This window comes from Littorina saxatilis, linkage group LG17 (assembly GCF_037325665.1).
Source record: "Littorina saxatilis isolate snail1 linkage group LG17, US_GU_Lsax_2.0, whole genome shotgun sequence".
NCBI classification, from domain to species: domain Eukaryota; kingdom Metazoa; phylum Mollusca; class Gastropoda; order Littorinimorpha; family Littorinidae; genus Littorina; species Littorina saxatilis.
The window spans coordinates 60,280,932-60,303,291 of NC_090261.1; the positions used below are offsets into that span (position 1 = coordinate 60,280,932).

The 22,360-nt window shown below is 44.6% G+C and overlaps 1 protein-coding gene across 2 annotated transcripts in view; it reads left to right on the forward strand.

Moving 5' to 3' along the window:
• LOC138951928 (kinesin-like protein KIF26B) overlaps nt 1-22,360 on the forward strand; it is a 128,840-nt gene that overhangs the window by 38,879 nt on the left and 67,601 nt on the right. For both annotated transcript variants that reach the window (XM_070323487.1, XM_070323488.1), the window contains exons 4-5: nt 2,113-2,271; nt 6,281-6,373. In XM_070323487.1, coding sequence (XP_070179588.1) covers nt 2,113-2,271; nt 6,281-6,373 — 252 coding nt within the window. The remainder of the gene's footprint in view (nt 1-2,112; nt 2,272-6,280; nt 6,374-22,360) is intronic.

A 22,360-nucleotide genomic window follows, 5' to 3' on the forward strand; every position in this document is an offset into this window, starting at 1 on the left:
GAGATTGGTGTTGAGGTGCGTGTGGGGCGCGGGGGGTGGTTACCATAGATCGAACCCCCGTTTTAAGATCTTTCTACAGTAGAATGTGGGGAAATCAGGTCTATGAAAAGCAAAGTCCAACAATGGAGATACATTGACAATCCTTATAAGCAGAACATTTCAAAATAAGGAAAATTCAAAGGATTTTTTGTTTTTTAGATGAGATATACTTACAATCCTAATAAGCAGAAAATGTGATTTCCTAAATGAGGAACACAACAAAGCGACGGCGAGAGGGGGCCGTCCAAGAAGTGAGTTAGAATAGGGGTAAGGTTATACAGAGAGGGAGGGAACGGGCTGAGAGGCACATGTTTCTTGTACTTGCACTTATTACTGAATTATATATGATTTACTTGAATAAAATCTTGTTCAAAGCAAGAGGTTCTTACTGCTCAAGGCGAACATTGTCAAAATGTAAGACTGTAGGGGAGGTGTACAATATTGAGAGAAGAAGGAGTCGAGGATAAGAGCTGGCTCTCAGCATACTTTGGGTATCAATGGAAACAGTGTCGGCATGCCAGGTACCGGACTGGCGGCGTTCAAGATGCAATCAGCGTAAAACCGGTACGTGCGTGACGTCATCCAGGTGTGCAGGTAATCGGTGGCTAAACGGTTAGTGCGTTATTCTCGTTTCGGGTTTTGGGGTTTGGATCCTCATTAGGACACGTTTTGTGTACTTTACATTCCCAAAACGATTTTCCTCACGTCTCACGCTCGCACATGCGTTCATGTGATCGAGTACGGTCGCAGGCACAGCTGACGAGGTTATGAGCGCACACACACACACCCGCACGCTTGCATGTAAGCACACCCTCTCGCTCTCTCTCTCTCTCTCTCTCTCTCTCTCTCTCTCTCTCTCTCTCTCTCTCTCTCTCTCTCTCTCTCTCTCTCTCTCTCTCTCTCTCACTAATTAATAATTTCAAACACAAAGAGACATTCATGTCACCTGCATCATTACTACCATTATCGGCATCATCACAGTTCACAGCCATCATCATCGTCTGTGAAGTCATTCCTGTCTCTACTGCCTTGTTTTTCCTGGGCCTTCCACCGGGTGTTTTCGGATTTGCTCGATCAATTCTCGCCACCCGACGATGAACGGTTTCGCTTGAATTGCTTCGTACCTGAGTGTAGGGCAGGTTTGATGCCGAGTTTGCTCTCGACAGCTGTATGCTGTAAACATTACTGGCTTCAGCGCTTAGGTACATCGCCTGCCGCATCAACGTCTAAGTCATTTTCCCTCCCGCCTGACTCCTCGGGGGGGCAAATAGAGGTATGCTGTGATGGGATGTTCCCCCGGGATTCCTGGAGATCTTTTCGGAGGGGGGTGGGGTGGGTAGAGGATGGGAGGGGGTGGAGGATGAGAGGGGAAGAGGGGAGAGGGGGAAGGTGATCGAGCAGGTTTGGGTTGCACTTGAGGATAGTAAATAAAGTAGATAACCAGGATTAGTTTAATTGATATCGCCCCTTCTCGTATAAGGTCACGACAATGAAAGAATGAAATTGTGTTGACCTGCCTTGATTGATATTTGAGGCTTCGGTGTGATTTTAAAACTGTGTGTTGTACCTGGCCTTTGTCGAACAATCATGACCATGGATACACGACTGCTTTGAAATCAAACGCGTTAAGGCCACAAAACAAAATAGGTCTGTTTACGGTAACCCGACCGACCCTATTTTTTTCGCGCGACCCTAGACTTTTTTTGGCATTTGGGGGAAAAAAAAAAAATCTTTTGGGTTTTTTTGCAAAATAACGTAAAAATATGGTTTTTTGGAGAAAAAAAAAAAATCCCGACCTACCGACCCTATTTTTTTGGCCTATGTTACCGTAAACAGACCTATTTTGTTTTGGCCTAATAATAACCACCTATTTGTCCGTCCCTCCGCCGTTAAAAAAAATGCATTGCAAGAAGGCACGGAACGTTTGTCAGTCGGATTTCGTTTTTGGTTTGCCCGATTTATCGTCAATTTTCTACACAGATTCATCTGCATTTTGTGTATCATTCCACGAGTATTATTCTCTTCTACGCACGATTATCTCCACTAACATATCGTTTCTGTTGTGTGTTGCAGGTACAGAAGCGACAGGGGTGGGGACGGCACCCGGGGTGTACCTGAGAGAGGACCCTATCTGCGGCACCCAGCTGGAGAACCAGAGCGAGTTACGTGCCCCTACCGCCGAAAAGGCCGCCCTCTACCTGGACGCTGCTCTGGCCGCGCGATCTGCCATGGGTGAGTGCAGTGAAAAGATGCAGCTTGGATGACACTTTTTGTTACCGTGTCTTGTCGTGTTGTTTCGTGTTTCTTTGTTTATGTTTTTTTGTTTGTTTATCGTGTCATGTTCTGTACTTTACTTCCTTGCTTTTGGTCTGTCTTGTCTTGTCATGTCATGTCTTGTTGTCTTGTATCGCCTTGCCTTGTCATGTCTTGTCTTACTTGCCGTGTCTCTTTACGTCTCGTCTCGTCTCGTCTCGTCTCATCTCGTCTTGTTTTGTCTTGTCTTGCCGTGATCTGGCCTGTCTCGTCTAGCTTCGCCTTGTATATATATTACCTCGTCTCCTCTCTTTTTCTGTTTTGTTGTCTCATATTAATTGTCTTGTCTCGTCTCTTTTCGTGTCGTCTTGACAAGTCTGGCTTTTTTCAAGTTAACAAACAAGTCCTTGACTCTGATGCTGCCTTGCCTTGAAGCTGAAGACCTCGAGCATAAACAAATGGCACGGAACACTATCAAGAAAAGTAAAACTGTTCAGAAAGGAAGGACATCCTCGTGTGTTGGAAAGTTAGTACGTCAAAGCCAATGACAAAGCTGGCTTCCTTTTAGGACTTACTGTTCCTTTGGTTCAGCTAGCAGGTGAAATGTGAAGTAGTGCTGAGGCCATACAGACCCACGGAGGAGTCTCCCCATAGTTATGGTATGGTCAGGAGCCCCGGCAAAGTCGTCTGCCAACCAAAACAGTCTCGACCAGGTTTTCACGGGGGGACTATTTCTTGTTTCAAGCGATCGGAGAGTTGTTTTATTGTGTCTGCTCCTTTCCCTCCGTAACGGATTAGTCTCCCTTGATAAGTGTTACCTTTTGTACCATTACCACAGGGCTCGGTCCAGAGCAAACAAACATGGGTGCTTGATGGTACTGTAATGAAGGTTTTGGGTAAAGTCATCCGCGGCCGAGGTTCCTTCTGTGTCTGCGCATCGCTCACTTCAGTTCTTGGCGGGATGTTGTAGGAGACGTATTTTGTGAGAAGCTTTGTAGTGTTGTAGACAGGTTCCAGTCGCGTACTTTGGGCAGGTTTGTGTTGGGGATCGGACCATGCTATGTCATTGTTACGATGAGTTGTGAATTTTAACGTGGAAGTAAAAGCTTCCTTCGATGGATCAATATACGAAATATCGTGCGTATTGTGCGAGGGATTATTATGTTTGCGAAGAATATCGTATTAGGGGAAGAATGACAGTATTTGCGAAGGTAACGACATAAATTAGTCGAAGGGCGCGAGATTCCTGCGTCGGCCTATTTGTGAACAGAAAATAAAAGATGATCCTCGAGACAAAAGAACGAACTTCTCTTTGTCCGAAACGAAACTTTCAAATATCGCACACCAAAGCAGCAGCCCTGGCGTAGGAGACAACATAAAGGCCGTATCTCTTGATTCCGTCTGACAAAGTTGGCGTTTGGTCGGACAGATCGTTGTTTTGGCTTGTCGAAATCGCGATTCGGTCAGTATGCTGATAACAGATCAGATACTCTTGCTTTCGTTGAGCACTAAATGGACAGTGCAGATGACGAAGAAAACATGAACACTCGGAAGCTGAACGATAGCCAGCGAGAGATAACAATGAGAAATCCGGAAAAGTTCCAGCCAATAAAACCTGATACCCCGAGGAGGTGGAGAAACGGGTGTGAGTGGGATGTAAAACGGTTCCTCTAAGCAGCAGGGATCAGATGATGCGTGTTGTTGCCCTGCGCTCTGATAAGACAAAGCTGCAGTCTGGCATTTGCTCTGGCATTTTACCTGGCCCTTTCTGCACCTGTTGTCGAAGCTGGGCCCCGTTGGATTTTCACCTGGCGTAGGTGGACAATGCTCAAAAGGGGGTGGCTGTTTGTGTGAGGAAGTGTCTTCAAGTCTTTTGTGTGAAATAATAGAGTTTCAGGGTATTCTTGTCGGGCTGTAATAGAAACGAGGAAGCCTAGGGATTCATTAGGTTTAAGGTAAGACACGGTACGTATCTTTCTCGGCACTGGAAAGTGTAATACAGTCTGTGATGATGTTTTATCGTAACGAAATGCGAACCGATACAAAAACTCCAGGAGATCTTTTGTGCCATTCATATCTCTCTGTGTCTCTCTCTCTCTCTCTGTCTCTCTCTCTCTCTCTCTCTCTCTCTCTGTCTCTCTCTCTGTCTCTCTCTGTCTCTCTCTCTCTCTATCTCTCTCTCTCTCTATCTCTATCTCTCTCTTTCTTTCTTTCTTTCTTTCTCGCAGCGCATATTTTCCTACCCACAGACGAAACATTCTAGCAGAAGGAATTCGGAAGGGGAAGGAATAAAGCGCTGCATGTCTCCTGAATTTTAGGAGAATTTTGGCGTAGAACACAGGATTTCCATTCTGTCGGTTATGTGAATCTCGGCATATCCTGGGAATCCGGTTGGAAGCTGTTGCGAGGAAGGAACAGCACCTGTGTTCCATAATGTGCATTGTTTTATTGTCGTCTTTGTGTTGATGTGAAGATCATGTGTTTTCGATTGAATTTATGTGTGCCTGTGTGTGTGGGAGCGGAAGTGTAGAACAGTGTGCTTCATGTCTTGTAGGGATAGGCATATCTACGGAAACGACCAAAAACCCCGGTGCATAGCAAATTGCAGAACACGCACATAAACGAACTTACAGACACAAAAACAGATTGGCAAAGACACGCGCACGCACACACTTTCATATACATACATGCATGCACATACGCACAAACACATACGTATATTATATAAAACATCAGAAATTGTGAAAGAAACAATTGAAAGTCAGCAGAGACTTTCTTCCGAGATTGTGTGGCGCACGTTAAATGTCAAAGCAGCACCGCCCTGATATGGCCCTTCGTGGTCGGCTGGGCGTAAAGCAAACAAACAAACAAACAAATTTCTTCCGAGATTTGTTAAAATCTCTTAGCAGAGAAAGAGAGAGAAATAAGTATTTCTTCACAGACAGCCTATTGGGAGCATCAGACCTTTAACAGAGCAAAGTCCCTTTGTGGGGAACGTATCACAAGGTAATCTAGTCCTGAGGAGGGCCATTGTTTTTGTATCTAGACCAGACACGTGTTTCGACACTATTGTGTCTCATCAGTGGTCAGCTACTGATGGCGAGAGTTGTCAACCCATGGTATCCAACTAAGAAGCAAACCACTCTCTGAATGGTAGCTTCTGTTGGCATGGGAGACAACCCTCATCTGACAACCCCAACGGGATATCTGTGAAGGGAAACGTGCGTGCATAAAACGAAGTTACAGACCACATGATCATTCTGTAGACCTACCGAAAAACACATTTCAAAAAGTTACAGGCAACAAAGACAACTTGAAAAACACACTTCACAGTCCACATCCAATCATGCAACTCGAACGTCTTCACCCCGCCTGTAAACACGTGCAGCACGAACATTTCTTGTGTGTTTCACGTGCATTTTACCTCTTTTTAGGTCATTGACGTTATGTTGTGCTGTTCTCTGTGTTCCACGTGCATTTTACCTGCTTTTAAAGCATTGAAAATGTCTTGGTGTCCTCTGTGTTTCATGTGCACGTTTAACTGTTTCTACGTCATTGACATAATGCTTTTCTGTCCTCTGGGTTTTACGTGTATTTTGCTTTTTCTAGGTCATTGACATCATGTTTTGCTGTCGTTTTGTGTTTTACGTGTATTTTACCTGTTTCTAGGTCATTGACATATCGTTTTGCTGTCTTGTGTCTTTCGTGTGCACTTACTTGTTTCTAAGTCATTGATATAACGTTTTGTTGTCCTCTGTGTTTTTGTGTATTTGTCCTGTTTCTAGGTCATTGACATAACGTTTTGCAATCCTGTGTGTTTCTTTGTTTCTTTGTCATTGTTTCTATGTCATAGTTTTGCTGTCCTGTATTTCTCGTGCATTTAACCTTTTCTAGGTCACTGACATCATGTTTTGCTGTCCTGTGTGTTTCACGTGTATTTAACCTGTTTCTATGTCATTGAAATGTTTTGCTGTCATGTGTGTTTCAGACGAGGACGAAGCGAGGAGTTCCCATCTTCTTTTCACTCTCAATGTCTACCAGTATCGGATAGAGAAAGCCAACAGAGCCGGACTACCTGGGGGTATGTACATCTTGTCGTCTGGTTTTGTTTGGGCCAAGTTGTTTATGTTGGTTTGGTTTTGTTTTGCTTTGTCCAAGTCAAGTTGTTTTTTGTTTGTAAGGTATGATTGGAAGCATGGTTGGGTACCGGTCTGGTTGGGTTGACATCAGTTTTAGGAGTATATGTGTGTGTTCTGTGTGTTAAATTGTGCGGGTTTGTGTGTGCGTTTGTTAGCTGTTCGTTTTGATCGTTTGACATCAGTATTGTTTTTGTCCGTGTTATTCGGTGTGTGTGGGTGGGGGGGGGACTTTTCTGTCGTAATCTGTTTCTTTTCTATTAGCTGTGGTGTCAAACACTTCATAGTTTACACTTTTTTTCGATTCTGTTGGCAAATCAATTCAGTTCGTCAATATTGATGTTGGTTGAAGTAGATTCAATTATCGGGTTGGGGTTGTAGGCAATTCCATTGACTCTTTCGGATCATGCTCGTGATCATGAAGTGTGATTCATTACTCTCTGAATTCGATCGTAACAATACGATACCACAATCTACGACCTTATAAGGTCCATTAACAATTATTCGGCGAGACACGTCTACAAGTGAACTTAAACAGATTAAGTAATTCTCCCAAAAACTTACATTTCTTTGCTCTGATTCACACAAATTCGATTGGATCGCACCAGACCGTAAAAGTGCGAATCTGGCAGTGTAAAAATTAACTGTCCTTACCCTCCCTCAAGTAATCTGTCTGTCACTTCTCTCCGTCAGTCCTCCTCCTACACTAAACATCTCTATCCCCCCACCCCCTCTCCCTGTCTGTCTGTCTCTGTCTCTTTCTCTCTCTCTCTCTCTCTCTCTCTCTCTCTCTCTCTCTCTCTCTCTCTCTCTCTCTCTCTCTCTCTCTCTCTCTCTCTCTCTCTCTTTCTTTCTTTCTATCTTTCCGTCCGTCCGTCCGTCCGGCATCTGGTATTCTCTGCAATGTGTGTCTGTCTCTCTGTCTGTCTGTATCACAATGTAATGCGCTCTTTCTTCGTATGTATCGCCATCAAAGGCTCACAATCACTCACTTATTCCCTATATTTTTCTCATATATATTTCCATCTCCATCTTCGTCTACTGAACATTAAAGCATCCCCTCAGCCATCCCCCCCCCCCCCCCTCACCAATCCCACCCTCGACCACCACCCACCGACCCCCATCTTCTCCCAAGATCAAAGTTTATTAGGCAAACCTCCAATCGCTATTGCAATAAATCGCTCCCCCACCTCGTCTTTTGAAGAGCCCGCGTGGCAGAAATAGTGGTAGGATAATTTACAGATGTTTACAGGCTTACGCAAACTATTTTTCATCATAAAAAGCACGTGTTTAATCTGGCAGAGCGGAGCCAGTCGGTCATTTTCGTATGTTACACAGGCAAACATTCGAGGAATCTTTTTGATGAATCTGAGCTTCTTGCGTCTTTATTCTCCCTCCCTCAACCATTCATTTCAGAAAAGTTTTTGATGAGGTGCACATGTGAATATCTTACTTTGTGTATGGGAATCTGATCTGGGAAGAAGAGCAATGTTTGCATGTTTTTAAATAGAGGTCTTATACTTTTCTTTTTTTTAAGTGTCTGGAGTTTTGTCATGTTTTGGAGTTTTGACGTTATTCAAGCGGCTATAGGACATTTAACACATTCACACTAGAGAGAAAAAAGGCATGCCTTGTGTGGCATGGAAGTCAATCTCTCCCTTCCCCCCCCCCCCTTCCCCTCTCTCTCTCTCTCTCTCTCTCTCCCTCTTCCCCCTCTCCCTCTTCCCCCTCCTCTCTCTCTCTCTCTCTCTCCCTCTCCCTCTTTCCCCCTCTCTCTCCCCCTCTCTCTCTTCCCCTCCCCCTCTCTCTTCCCCTCCCCCTCTCTCTTCCCCTCCCCCTCTCTCTCTTTCCGTCTTTCCCACTCTCTCTCTCCCTCTTTCCCACTCTCTCTCTTGGGTCTCACATGTGCAGAGTCTTTTATGTTGTAATGGTTTTGCTGCTGTGTGGATGTACGGAACGGTTGGGAATGAGAAGTGTTTCTTACAAGAGTTTAAAAGACGTTTACAAGATTGTTTTTGTCAAGAATGGTTCTCCTTTTTAGAATGCAGTGAACGTTTCAACATTTATAATTGTTACAAAACATGCTTGGAAAAAGAGAAATACATTGAATTAATCGAAGATATTAAGTACAGAGTTGCTCTTACTCGTTTCCGCGCAGGAGTATCCGAAATCAACGCTCACAAGTTTCGGTACGCACCAAACCAAACGACAAGAAACTGTCCTCTCTGTACAGCTGATAAAGAAGATGAACACCATGTTGTATTTGTATGTCCTTTTTATCAAGACCTTCGAGCAAAGTATTTAAAAATCTCGAACTCTAAGACGCTACAACAACAACTTGTGTATTTCTGTGGCAGTAATGAGGAAAATGTGATGAACAGCTTCAGCAGATTTGTGTTCTTCATGTTACAGAAGAGACGAACCCTTATAAATCAGGTTCAGTGACATGTCATCAGGGTTTTAATGTATTTGTTGAATTTTATGCGTGACTATAATTTATAACTGTGCAGATACTATTGCTGTTATTTTAACCACTATTGTAAGGGGCTGTGGCCTTAGACAATTAAAGATTTGTTCTTGTTCTTGTTCTTGTTCTCTTTCTCTCTCTGTCTCTCTCTCTCTCCCTCTTTCCCCCCTCTCTCTCTTCCTCTTTCCCCCTCTCTCTCCCCCTTCCCCTCTCTCCCCCCGTCTCTCTCTCTCTCTCTCTCTTTCCCCCTCTCTCTCTCTCTCTCCCACTCTCTCTCTCTCCCACTCACTTTCTCTCCTTCTCTCTCTCTCTTTCCTTCTCTCTCTCTCTCTCTCTCTCTCTCTCTCTCCCACTCTCTCTCTCTCTCCCACTCTCTCTCCTTCTTTCCCCCCCTCTCTCTCTCTCTCTCTCTAAAACTCAAACGCACACAAACGCACAAAACCTCTCTTTCTCTCTCTCTTGTTGATATATTGGGGGCGGGGACGTAGCTCAGTTGGTAGCGCGCTGGCTTTGTAGCCAGTTGGTCGCTATCAGCGTGGGTTCGAATCCCACGTTCGGCGAGAGATTTATTTCTCGGAGTCAACTTTGTGGAGACTCTCTTCGGTGTCCGAACACCCCCGTGTGCACACATGCGCACGAAAAAGATCCCACGTTCACAGCGAAAGTCTCAGGGCTTGGAAAACACGAAGACACGCATGCATCATCTCTCGTCTCCGATTATCATGATCGTATTTCGATACTTTGACGAGACAAACCCAATGCTGGTGTGTCAAAGAAGACAGCCACAGCGGGCTTGTTCGAATCAAAGTATCACACCATATCTTCAGCGTATTACCATTACCTGTCCCAATATAGACCAGTTGGCATAAGAGGACGTTAAACCCTAATAGTCAGTCTCTCTCTCTCTCTCTCTCTCTCTCTCTCTCTCTCTCTCTCTCTCTCTCTCTCTCTCTCTCTCACACACACACACACACACACACACACACACACACACAGAAATACACACACGCACTTGCGCGCAAGGGATAGTTTCAGAGCCTGCAAGATTAATTATATTAGCTTTACATCTCAAACAGATCTGCTACGGCAGGCAATTTTTTTTTTTTTAACCTCTTTCCTCCATAAGCGAAAATTCGTACCGTCTTGTCTCGTTCTTGTATCGGTGAGTACAGTATTCCTTTGTTTTTTAACTTTCTTTCCTCCATGTTTTTCAAATAGAAATTCGTCGGCTTTTACTCCACCACCATTTTAGCTCGGCGATTGTCCTTCTCCAGCAACTTCTACCCTTTCCCCGCGCGGGTTTATTAGAAAAAAGTGCACTGGCGATTGCTTTTCTAACCCAGGCTAGGTAGCGAGTTATCAAGCTTGTCTGCAGGCAATTTGTGTCATGATTTATGCCTCCCGGGTCGTGTGAAGTGCCCTCCCTTTGGACCCTTCTCTGGGGATTAAAGATACAAATGTCATCGTTTCCTGCCGTGCTCTGATAGAGGGGAGAGACAGAAAGAACGAGAGAGAAAAAAGTCCTTGAATCTAGTTGTTTCGTGCATGTAGCTGTCGATTTGTATTTAAATCATTTCCCAAAGATATCCGATTACATGAACAGTAACACTAAAAGACGGAGAAAGAAGGGGAAAAACAACATTATTCGGAAATTGACAGCCGGAGAGGACACATTTGTTTTACGAATAGTTTGGAAGTCTTGGACGATGTTCACTCCCCTGTGTATGAATTGAGTGTAACTGCAGCATCCTCTGTTTGACTGTGAAACAAAGGGTTGTAGTGGTCTGTGAGTATTTCAGTACTTTAGGAGAATACGAGTCTTGAGTAAATTGCCAGGTTGTTACGTACTATTCAACACTGCTTGTATTTTCGGGTTGTTGTTGTTTTTGCGTCGCTGCACTGGCATTCTTAAGTGAAGAAGTTCTGAACAAAAGACACGTCATGAACGTATCCAGACAAAAATTGTATGTCAATATTGTCCTCCAAATGGAGAAGAAGAAGAAAAGAAAAAGAACGCACCTACCATCGGCAGTCAGATGCAAGCTTCCGGTGGGTGGCAACAGCTGCGCAGGCGCAGTGGCCGGGTGACAAGAAGAGATGGATTTTATTTTGAATTGCGCCATTACGCGTGTCTCCTAGTGCTAGGAAATGTCAGGCAGTCAGCTAGTAATTTGCTTCGCAGTTTTCTTTGTGATAAATGTGCTGGGCCGCTGTTTGTGCAACGTCTTGGCGCTTTTTTCGTGCGAGGGGTAACACAAACACCGAGTGTGTGATTGAAAAAACTTCTGCTTTGTCAACACCACGCTTCTGCTTTATGTCAAAGAAGTCTGTCTTGAGTCAAGTTACGTTTGTTTCACACGGTGTTGTAACTTTTAGAAGCTGAGCTGACCTTGTCCTTGCAACAACTTGTTCATGTACTATTAAGTTCAGCCTTGTAAGAGTATCGTTCTGAACGGTTGAGCGTTCTCTTCGTGTGAGAATGATAGTCAGACTCTTTGGTCAGACTTTGATTTGTCGTTCGTTTATTTTTTTCCATCACATTAGCCATATCTGCATTCTTTGCTCAATTTAAGTTTACAGGACACGGGTTCTGCTTTGCTTTCCACAATTAACATGTCTTTTTAATCAGCCCGAGAACGTTACCGGGCCAGTCTTTCTTCTTCTTCTTCTTCTTCTTCTTCTTCTGCGTTCGTGGGCTGAAACTCCCACGTACACTCGTGTTTTTGCACGAGTGGAATTTTACGTGTATGACCGTTTTTACCCCGCCATTTAGGCAGCCATACGCCGCTTTCGGAGGAAGCATGCTGGGTATTTTCGTGTTTCTATAACCCACCGAACTCTGACATGGATTACAGGATCTTTTACGTGCGCACTTGGTCTTGTGCTTGCGTGTACACACGAAGGGGGATAAGCCACTAGCAGGTCTGCACATAACTTGACCTGGGAGATCGGAAAAATCTCCACACTTAACCCACCAGGCGGCCGCGGCCGGGATTCGAACCCTCGACCTTCCGATTAAGAGGCCGACGTCTTACCACCCCGCCACAACGCCCGTCAGTCTTTCATCCTGCATGACTGGCCAACAACTATACATGCTGATGTGGTTTAGCATCCAAGGATGTTTTTTCAAGATCTCAGTTAAAAGTGTGCCAGCACTTTCGCTTTTAACAAGATTAAAGAGCTACCGTAAGTTGCATCCTTGCGACAACTCCGGGAGAAGCGTGCCGTCGTCTTTCCGCACCCCCTCTAGCCTACTTGTTCAAAGAGGTTGCAACAATAGGCATTCTAAGTCCCTGCGTATAGTGTAAGACGCAGCTTTTGATTAATAGCCTCCGCCTGCAATGGCCATTACCTGTGTAAAAGATGCGGGCGTTGTGTAAGAAGAGGTGCGCTTTTTTTTGGCTTGTCACTCACCCACACCTCCATTCCTCAGTCTCACCTGGGGTGCCGGAGGTAGTACTTGGAGGTGTCAACAGCAGCCACAATCCCACTGTGTCTGTACAGTCAGGAAGCAGTTTCTGGCATCATCTGTTTCGTCATCAATCAGACGCAGGGTCGGTGGCGTAAGAAGGGACTGTATATACTTAGGGGTGTTGTGGTGGGGGTTTGACTTCTACATGCTTGTTTATCTATGTGTATCGAGTACAGTGAGGGAGCGGCATTAGGGAGGGGGGGGGGGGGTGAGTCTGGCTGCTTCAGGCTTTATCATCATTAGGTAAGAGCGCACGGTTGGTCCAGCTTGTATATTGTCGTCCGGGATAAACTGCATTATGGGTACAGTTTGGTTTATTAAACTGACATAGCTGCCTATTTACACCCCCGGTATAGGGGTGTGTATAGGATTCGGTCGATGTGTTTGTTTGTTTGTTTGTGTGTTTGTGTGTTTGTGTTCGCATATAGATCTCAAGAATGAACGGACCGATCGTCACCAAACTTGGTGAACAGGTTCTATACATTCCTGAGACGGTCCTTTCAAAAATTGGGACCAGTCAAACACACGGTTAGGGAGTTATTGGTGGATTAAGATTCTACAAGGACTTACAGAGGGACATATTAATGGTCAAAGGGAAATAACCTTCTCAGTTGTGGCAGTGAGAATGGTAAGGACGGGGGTGTTTTTCCTACCTCGGAGGAATTTCTTGTTTTACTTCGGCGATGTGCCGAGTACATCTCCACTATTAAAAAAAAATAACGTCAAGGCACAGTCTTGACCTACCCCACCCCTTAAAGAAAGAAAATCAGAGTACACGGTGCTTTGTTGTTGCAGACAATCAGGCCATTACTTCATTTTGGCATCACGCTGTCCATGTTTTCTGAATTACCTCTCCGGAAGGGGTAAAAAATGCGAATCAAGATTTTCCGAGTTAGAGGTCTCCCCTAATAATTTGAGGATACGCTGGGTGCCGTAATGATGTTGTCAGGCGGCGCTGCGTGAGACACAGAGCAGTGTACCTGGCATCTCCAGGTGTCTTGGACAGGTGCCAGACTCTCTGTCAGGTATCGCTAGCTAGGTGGTTTTCACTCTGCACGGAATAACGATAATCCCTTCGGATTGTCGTTGTTTTTTGGTTTAGTCTTTGGGAGATGGAGAGTAGCTTACCTTGAGGTGTGTTTATATAAATAGGTTGTGCATAATAGCTTGGAATTATGATAACAAGAAATACAGAGGAAATTTACCACTGAGGCGGTTGCCTGATAAGAACATAAATATAACATTTGCATTGTACTGTATAGTACGGGAGCACGGTGTAAATGTGGTTTTCCTCCACTTTATTTAATTTTTTTTTTTCATGTTGAATATTTGAATAATTGAACGCGTTCATTTGCGTGTTTATGGCCGTCGTGTATCGCCCGTGTTGAGAAAGCTCTTCCTTGTTAGTGGCTTTCCGTCTCCTTTCATTCCCTTTTGCGTGTTTATGGCCGTCGTGTATCGCCCGTGTTGAGAAAGCTCTTCCTTGTTAGTGGCTTTCCGTCTCCTTTCATTCCCTTTTGCGTGTTTATGGCCGTCGTGTATCGCCCGTGTTGAGAAAGCTCTTCCTTGTTAGTGGCTTTCCGTCTCCTTTCATTCCCTTTTGCGTGTTTATGGCCGTCGTGTATCGCCCGTGATGAGAAAGCTCTTCCTTGTTAGTGGCTTTCCGTCTCCTGTCATTCCCTTTTGCGTGTTTATGGCCGTCGTGTATCGCCCGTGTTGAGAAAGCTCTTCCTTGTTAGTGGCTTTCCGTCTCCTTTCATTCCCTTTTGCGTGTTTATGGCCGTCGTGTATCGCCCGTGTTGAGAAAGCTCTTCCTTGTTAGTGGCTTTCCGTCTCTTTTCATTCCCTTTTGCGTGTTTATGGCCGTCGTGTATCGCCCGTGTTGAGAAAGCTCTTCCTTGTTAGTGGCTTTCCGTCTCCTTTCATTCCCTTTTGCGTGTTTATGGCCGTCGTGTATCGCCCGTGTTGAGAAAGCTCTTCCTTGTTAGTGGCTTTCCGTCTCCTGTCATTCCCTTTTGCGTGTTTATGGCCGTCGTGTATCGCCCGTGTTGAGAAAGCTCTTCCTTGTTAGTGGCTTTCCGTCTCCTTTCATTCCCTTTTGCGTGTTTATGGCCGTCGTGTATCGCCCGTGTTGAGAAAGCTCTTCCTTGTTAGTGGCTTTCCGTCTCCTTTCATTCCCTTTTGCGTGTTTATGGCCGTCGTGTATCGCCCGTGTTGAGAAAGCTCTTCCTTGTTAGTGGCTTTCCGTCTCCTTTCATTCCCTTTTGCGTGTTTATGGCCGTCGTGTATCGCCCGTGTTGAGAAAGCTCTTCCTTGTTAGTGGCTTTCCGTCTCCTTTCATTCCCTTTTGCGTGTTTATGGCCGTCGTGTATCGCCCGTGTTGAGAAAGCTCTTCCTTGTTAGTGGCTTTCCGTCTCCTGTCATTCCCTTTTGCGTGTTTATGGCCGTCGTGTATCGCCCGTGTTGAGAAAGCTCTTCCTTGTTAGTGGCTTTCCGTCTCCTCTCATTCCCTTTTGTGTGTTTTTCTCTCTTTTCTTTGTTCTTTCATTTATGAAAGTATTCAGGCACCATCTTTTATTTCTGCTCTCATCTTGTCTTGTCTTGTCTTGTCTTTTCTCTGGTCTTAATTTTCCGTCTGTTTTTCTTGCCCTTTTACAGTCAATTTTGTTACCTCTCTGTTTTGAAACCCGAATCAATTCTTGTTAGTGGTGATTCACCCTGGTCTTCTGTCCTTCTTTCAATCTTTTTTTTTTATAAGCAGCCCAAGGCACGGCCTTTCCTCCTTTCTTTCTTTCTTTCTTTCTTTCTCTAACCCGTGCCTTCCGCTGGCTCATCTCATGCAGGTCCATCGGGATGAAACATGAGCTAACCGCGAACACTATCAATCACAACACGGCACAACTCAGACCTTGACGAGCAGAGAATGGTGTGTTTTTTGCCAGTCTGCTCACTCGGAAGCACCTGTCAAACATCGTGTTGAAGCCTCTTGGTGAATCTCGCAGCAAGGGAGACAACTCGTCTTCACGGCGTGGAGCAGCAGACACAACAAGCGTTTTGGGAAACTAATATCCAAGCGAGTTTTTCTTCAAATATAATCATAAGACGTTTCTGTCTTGTGTATATGTAATTCTGCGTAAATGTCTCCTGTGTGTCAGACATAATGCGGACGTTGTGTGTTGTTTAGCCCACGGTTTTATCCATTTCACCCGGGGTGAGTATAATGATATAACGCATCTTCATGGCGTGCAGTTGTAGACACTACAACGTTTTCCGAAATTGATAACTTAGCGAGTTTTCTGATAGAAACACTGAGGGTATCTTTCTAATATAATCAGGGCATTGTTCTATCAGGCTTACGGAATTCTGCGTAAACGTCTCCTGTATGGGCCAGAAATAATTCAGTCACACTTTATGGGTCGTTATAGATTAGTATCACGCATCGTTTTTTAACGCTCTGATCTTGTCATCAAATTATACAGGTAATAACGTAAACGTAGGTACGATGGGCATGTTTGTGGAGGTCATGAAAAGGAAAGTCATAGAGAAGTTATGTTTTCTACCGCAAAACTCACTATGACAACCATGACTCTTCCGTACAGTTTTATCAAAGAGCTTTACCCTACGGAAAGAGTCAGAAGGGGAAAGCTTTCTGGTTTGATGTCGTTGTTGTAACTCGCCCCGTTGCTGCAGCACATGTGAAGCCTTGCCAGGGGATTTAATTTGGGTAAAAAGGTAAGCTAATACATTCGATGTCACAAACCTGAAAAATCTAACCTTCATAGTCTTAATTCTTCACAAAGAACCTAACTTATCCAGTATAGAGCTTGAACATGTTTCATCATATCTGTCCATATAGCATCATTGTTTCATTAAACATGTTCTGGTAATTCCCAATTTTGATCATAACGTAAGAATTTGTGTATAGCCTGCAACGTGTATATAGTCCTGTGAATAGTTGTTCTGTCTTTTTATTTTTTAGTGTTAACCTTTATCCTTTGTAATTGTTTACGTTTGTATATATATATGTCGTGCCGAATTCACGTAATTGCCGATTCCGCGTAATAGGCAACATATTTGCCAATTTCGCGTAATCGGCAAAACGCCGCCCAATACGTGAAATCGACAGCGTTTTGCCGAAATCGCGTAAAGGCCTCTAAAACTTGCCTATTTCGCGAATTCGGCAGCCGATTACGCGGAATCAGCAGCCGATTACGCGTAAAGGGCAAGTTGACCATTACGCGAAATCAGCAATAGTGAGTGTGTGTGTGTGTGTGAGTGTGTGTGTGTGTGTGTGTGTGTGTGTGTGTGTGTGTGTGTGTGTGTGTGTGTGTGTGTGTGTGTGTGTGTGTGTGTGTGTGTGTGTGTGTGTGTGTGTGTGTGTGTGTGTGTGTGTGTGTGTGTGTGTGTGTGTGTGTGTGTGTGTGTGTGTGTGTGTGTGTGTGTGTGTGTGTGTGTGTGTGTGTGTGTGTGTGTGTGTGTGTGTGTGTGTGTGTGTGTGTGTGTGTGTGTGTGTGTGTGTGTGTGTGTGTGTGTGTGTGTGTGTGTGTGTGTGTGTGTGTGTGTGTGTGTGTGTGTGTGTGTGTGTGTGTGTGTGTGTGTGTGTGTGTGTGTGTGTGTGTGTGTGTGTGTGTGTGTGTGTGTGTGTGTGTGTGTGTGTGTGTGTGTGTGTGTGTGTGTGTGTGTGTGTGTGTGTGTGTGTGTGTGTGTGTGTGTGTGTGTGTGTGTGTGTGTGTGTGTGTGTTGTCTATACTGACCATGACTGTGATAATATACACAGTATACTCGTGATGCAATCAAGGCAAACATTTATTTTCGAAACAAGAGAACGATAATAGGAAAAGATTTTAGATACGACTCTGGCGTCGAGTCGACCCCTGTCAAACTCAGACACTGGAAGTAGGACACAGTCCCCGACGTTTAGGGAGGGTTGTTTGGCATTGCTTGAAGACAGCACATGAGCGCTACTTTTTTCTTGGCCAAGTGAAATCTCCGCTCGGCACGCCCTTATCTTCTTCATGTGTTCAGCAACTGTGGGGTCATCAGATGTATTGTCATTCTCTTCTTCTTGAGATCTGGGATCTGCCTGGGAACAATCGGATTGTGCTGATTCCTCATCTCCAGTCTCTAAATCTGCACTGGCAGCCACATCTTCTTCTTTGTCTACTGCCATAACGTCTTGAGCAACGGGTTCTGCCGCTCCTGTCATCTCTGGTATGGCCATGGCTTCGTCTGTAACTCCCTCTGGCCCTGTCATCTCTGGTACGGCCATGGCCTCGTCATCAACTTCCTCGGTCCCTGTCATCTCTCGTATGGCAGATTCCAGCTCTTCCTCTGTCGTCAGCACGTTTGCAACTTCTTTAGGCAGAAAGGTCTTCTGCAGACCCAATCTCGGGTTTTCCCCAAACAACACCTCGTATGGAGTTTTGTTCTGCAGATTTCTGTGTGGGGGTGAATTCTTTTGTAGCTGGACAAAGCGGAGCCCTTGAGACCTGTTACTGGTGCCGTTGTCGATGGTCCACGCTATCAGCATTTGCTTCACATCTGCGTTCGATCGTTCTACTGAACCCGGGCTCTGGGGATGTCGAGCCCGCCCATGTACAACGCGAAGGTTTTGCCACATGTTTTTGAGTTCGTCAACCACTGAAGCAACAAATTCTCGACCATTGTCGCTTTGGAGGATACACGGAGCGCCAATCATTGTGAAAATGTCAATTAAGTTGCATGCAACTTCTGCCGCTCTTTTGCTTTTCAGCGGTCGTAGGACCAGGAACTTTGTGAAATGGTCCTGGTAATTAAGAATGTGCACGAAGCCGCCGTCAGGGGATGACTCCATGTTGATAAGGTCCACCTGGCCTCTGTCGCAGAAAGACTTTGACCTGACAGGTTTCACAACCAGGCCTTTGCTTGGATTTGCCTTTTTTCGTTGGCAGGTTTCACAAGCCGACACAAAACAGTTAATCATTTTACCGGAAATGTTCGCGTACTTATCTTGGAGAATTGTTTTGGATTTTTTTCTCGCCTCCGTGCCCAGTGCTGACATGTGCCTCAGTCGTCTGCGTTGGGCAATGTGTACTTGGAAAACTGTTCTTTTTTCTTTTTTTTTAATCAAAACGCGCACGATCCTTGCCGTCCATGATGACTGTTCCTCTGCTATCAGCAAAATGAAAGCTTAAACTAAAAGTTTAAATTTGGTATTGTTTGTGAGTTTCAATCACTAAGGCCCCTTGTTTGATTGACAATACGGGCACACGAGAACAAGTATTTGTTGAGGATATGCTCACAAACCGTCCACCCTGTGTGTGGCTCGTGTTCTTTTCTGCTATACTGTCCTTGACACTGTTAGAGAGAGAGAGAGAGAGAGAGAGAGAGAGAGAGAGAGAGAGAGAGAGAGAGAGAGAGAGAGAGAGAGAGATCGAACACACACACACACACACACACACACTCACACACACATGCACGCACGCACGCACACTTAACTTGCTATTGCCGATTTCGCGTAATGGGCAACTTGCCCATTACGCGTAATCGGCTGCCGATTCCGCTTAAGGCCAAAAAAAAAAAATTGTCTGTTTCTGGTCACCCGACCGACCCTAAATTTCGGCGCCGACCCTAAACTTTTTTTTTCCAAACTCAAAAATGTTTTGTTTTTTTTGGTGGTAAAGGACAGGGTGAGAAAATGAACAACAAAAACGTGTGAAAACAAAAGTCCGCTGACGATTTGTAAATGTGTTGAGTGTCTTGTCTCTATGTATAGTGAATCCAGTCTCTTTGCGCGATTTTTAAAGTTAGTTTTATTGGTCTACATTTGGGGTTAAAAAAAAAAAAATAAAAAAAAAAAATCCCGACCTACCGACCCTATTTTTTTTAGCCATGTTACCAGAAACAGACAATTTTTTTTTTTTGGCCTAATCGGCTGCCGAATTCGCGAAATAGGCAAGTTTTAGAGGCCTTTACGCGATTTCGGCAAAACGCTGCCGATTTCACGTATTGGGCAGCGTTTTGCCGATTACGCGAAATTGGCAAAAATGTTGCCTATTACGCGGAATCGGCAATTACGTGAATTCGGCACGACATATATATGTATATAAGATTAGAGTAGTCCCTCTCTGGGCGAGGGCTGGTTGAAAAGAAGCTCGTTTATATTGCTTATGCTACAACCCTCGTAAAATAAAATAAAATTTGATTTGATTTGATTTGATTTGATTCATTTGTCTTCGCTGCCCTTGAGTTTTGTGCGCATGCTCAAAGGCCATTGTTTTGCGAATCGCGGTCGGACATTTGCACATGCAGCTAAGCTGTACGGCTAGCCAGTCAGCGTTCCGTTTTATGTCATGGAAATGACAGTAATAACAACTGATTAATCGCACAATTGCGTGTTGGAACTGTGTGGGGCAGGAATCCGTTACACACATGTAAGCTTCGGCGGAAATGGTTGGGACAATGTGCATTTGGGAATGGATCGGCGATGGGCATACCGTTACACTGCACCCCACTTTTTCAAACTTAATATTTTGATACACAAGAGATTGATGATACAGGGACCACTTAAATCTGAATTTTTCTGCGTTTTACCGATACAAATCCGAGAAGAAGAAAAACATAAAATAATAAAATATGCAACTTGCCATACGGCATACGTATCAGGTTTTTTTTTTTTTTTTTGTAAACCGTCTCTTTCCCCGACAAATGCGATATAATTACTGTGTTTTAGCTCAGGTTTGACTGGTTGGGGTGACAGAATGACCGGTTTATACGATATTCTGGATTCGTAATTGGATTCCTAAAGAAAGACCGGTTTTGAAAATGGACGTCGCGATTTCTGTGGTGTTGAAAGGAAGAGTCTACAACAGAAACAGTCCGAGAAATTCAGGAGGGACTCTTACAATGTGGGGTATATCTACAGAGATTATCAACAAAAAGTCCGAGAAATTGAGGAGGGACTCTTACAATGTGGGGCATATTTACAGAGATTATCAACAAAAAGTCCGAGAAATTCAGGAGGGACTCTTACAATGTGGGGTATATCTACAGAGATTATCAACAAAAAGTCCAAGAAATTCAGGAGGGACTCTTACAATTTGGGGTATATCTACAGAGATTATCAACAAAAAGTCCGAGAAATTCAGGGTCCTAAATGGGGAGCAGTCAATATAATTAGGGGGTCATCAAATGGGGTGGGAGGGGGCGGGGTATTCCGTCGCAGTACTGTCGTCAAAACTGACAGCTCCTATACCTACAGGGGCAGCTAGCTGTCTCTCTCTAGCATTGCCTGTGTCGCAGTAAACAGCCAGCCCATAGCGATGAGTGTTCTTTACGACAGGTCTCGAGCCATCAATAAATGATGGCGTGGCGGAGGATGGGGAGAATGTCAACAGGCTAATTGCCGCGTACCCCCTGTGTATGATATTGGTCTTGATATTGATACAGTAGATGGATCCGCCGCTGGCTGTGCTATTGCGTGTCTCCCTGGGTGCTCGTTTCGGTGTTCATGGTCCCCTCTGGGTTTGGCTGGATCGGTGTGCTGGGCCCTGTGTGAAGTTTATAGGACTGTGCGAGGTTTTGGCGGGTTGGGGGGGGGGGGGGGGGGGGGGGGGTCACACACTTATTGGATTATTTATCTCAATAAATTGTATGTGGCATGTAATGTAAGAGAACTATAGTTGTCGTGGCCGGATACCTACGGGAAGTACCCCCCGCGGGCTGGGGGGAGTCCCATATTGGTTGGGACGAGAAAGAATTTACCCGATGCTCCCCAGCATGTCGTAAGAGGCGACTAACGGATTCTGTTTCTCCTTTTACCCTTGTTAAGTGTTTCTTGTATAGAATATAGTCAATTTTTGTAAAGATTTTAGTCAAGCAGTATGTAAGAAATGTTAAGTCTTTTGTACTGGAAACTTGCATTCTCCCAGTAAGGTAATATATTGTACTACGTTGCAAGCCCCTGGAGCAAATTTTTGATTAGTGCTTTTGTGAACAAGAAACAATTGATAAGTGGCTCTATCCCATCTTCCCCCTTTCCCCGTCGCGATATAACCCTTCGTGGTTGAAAACGAGGTTAAACACCAAATAAAGAAAGAAATACCCACGGGAAGTGTTCGGCGCCGTTAGCTAATGATAAACAAAACTATACGTTGATAATGCAGATTTTGTTTAACGCGAGAATGCGTTATTTTTTTGCCGGGTTACGTAATCGCGTGATGACTCTCTGGAATCCGCCTTGGATTACTAGTGAATATTTTGCCGACAGTTTAAATTTATGAGGTAACAGAAACTGAGGATAAAACGCACACCAAGTACGTTGATTAAAGGTACTGAACTTGTCAAATCCAGGTGCACGGAGCCCCTGGGGCTTTTAGTCATACCTCAGGCAGCTATCCGTTAGAAGAACTACCAAGTTTCATTGACTTGCACCCAAAGAGTCAAGAACTGCAATTTTTTTACGAATTAATTTCGTACTCGGACCCGGCTGGTCTTGGCCTATTTTTGGATCTAAATTTAGATCAGGTAGATCACCACATGCACATCATGCACAACTGAAAAGACACGTCACTAGCAAACTATGTCAGACGTCATCATGAGTTCAGTTTGTGTAAAACAAAATGGATGCCGGAATCACTCAGTTGAATCGACCTCCGACCAAACACCACGTAATAACTAGGTTAATTTATGCACTCGCGTGAACAAGAAACTGTCGAGCTTCACAGATGTCGCCGTTGGGTAGTTTTGGGTTTGTTTTACTACCATAGGAGGGTTTTTGAACTGTAAATGCACTCAGCTGCAACAAAAACACAAAACGAAGGCTGTGAGCTGCACTGTGAGCTGCACTGTGCCTTTAAAATAGCAAACTCGATGCAAACATCATCAGTCACACAGACACAGAAAAAGCGGAACACGGTGAGATTTTTGGTTTCCCAAGATTCGCTGTGTGACCTAACGTGAAGTTTAAACGGTGCATCAGTACACTCACACACACACACATACAAACACACACAC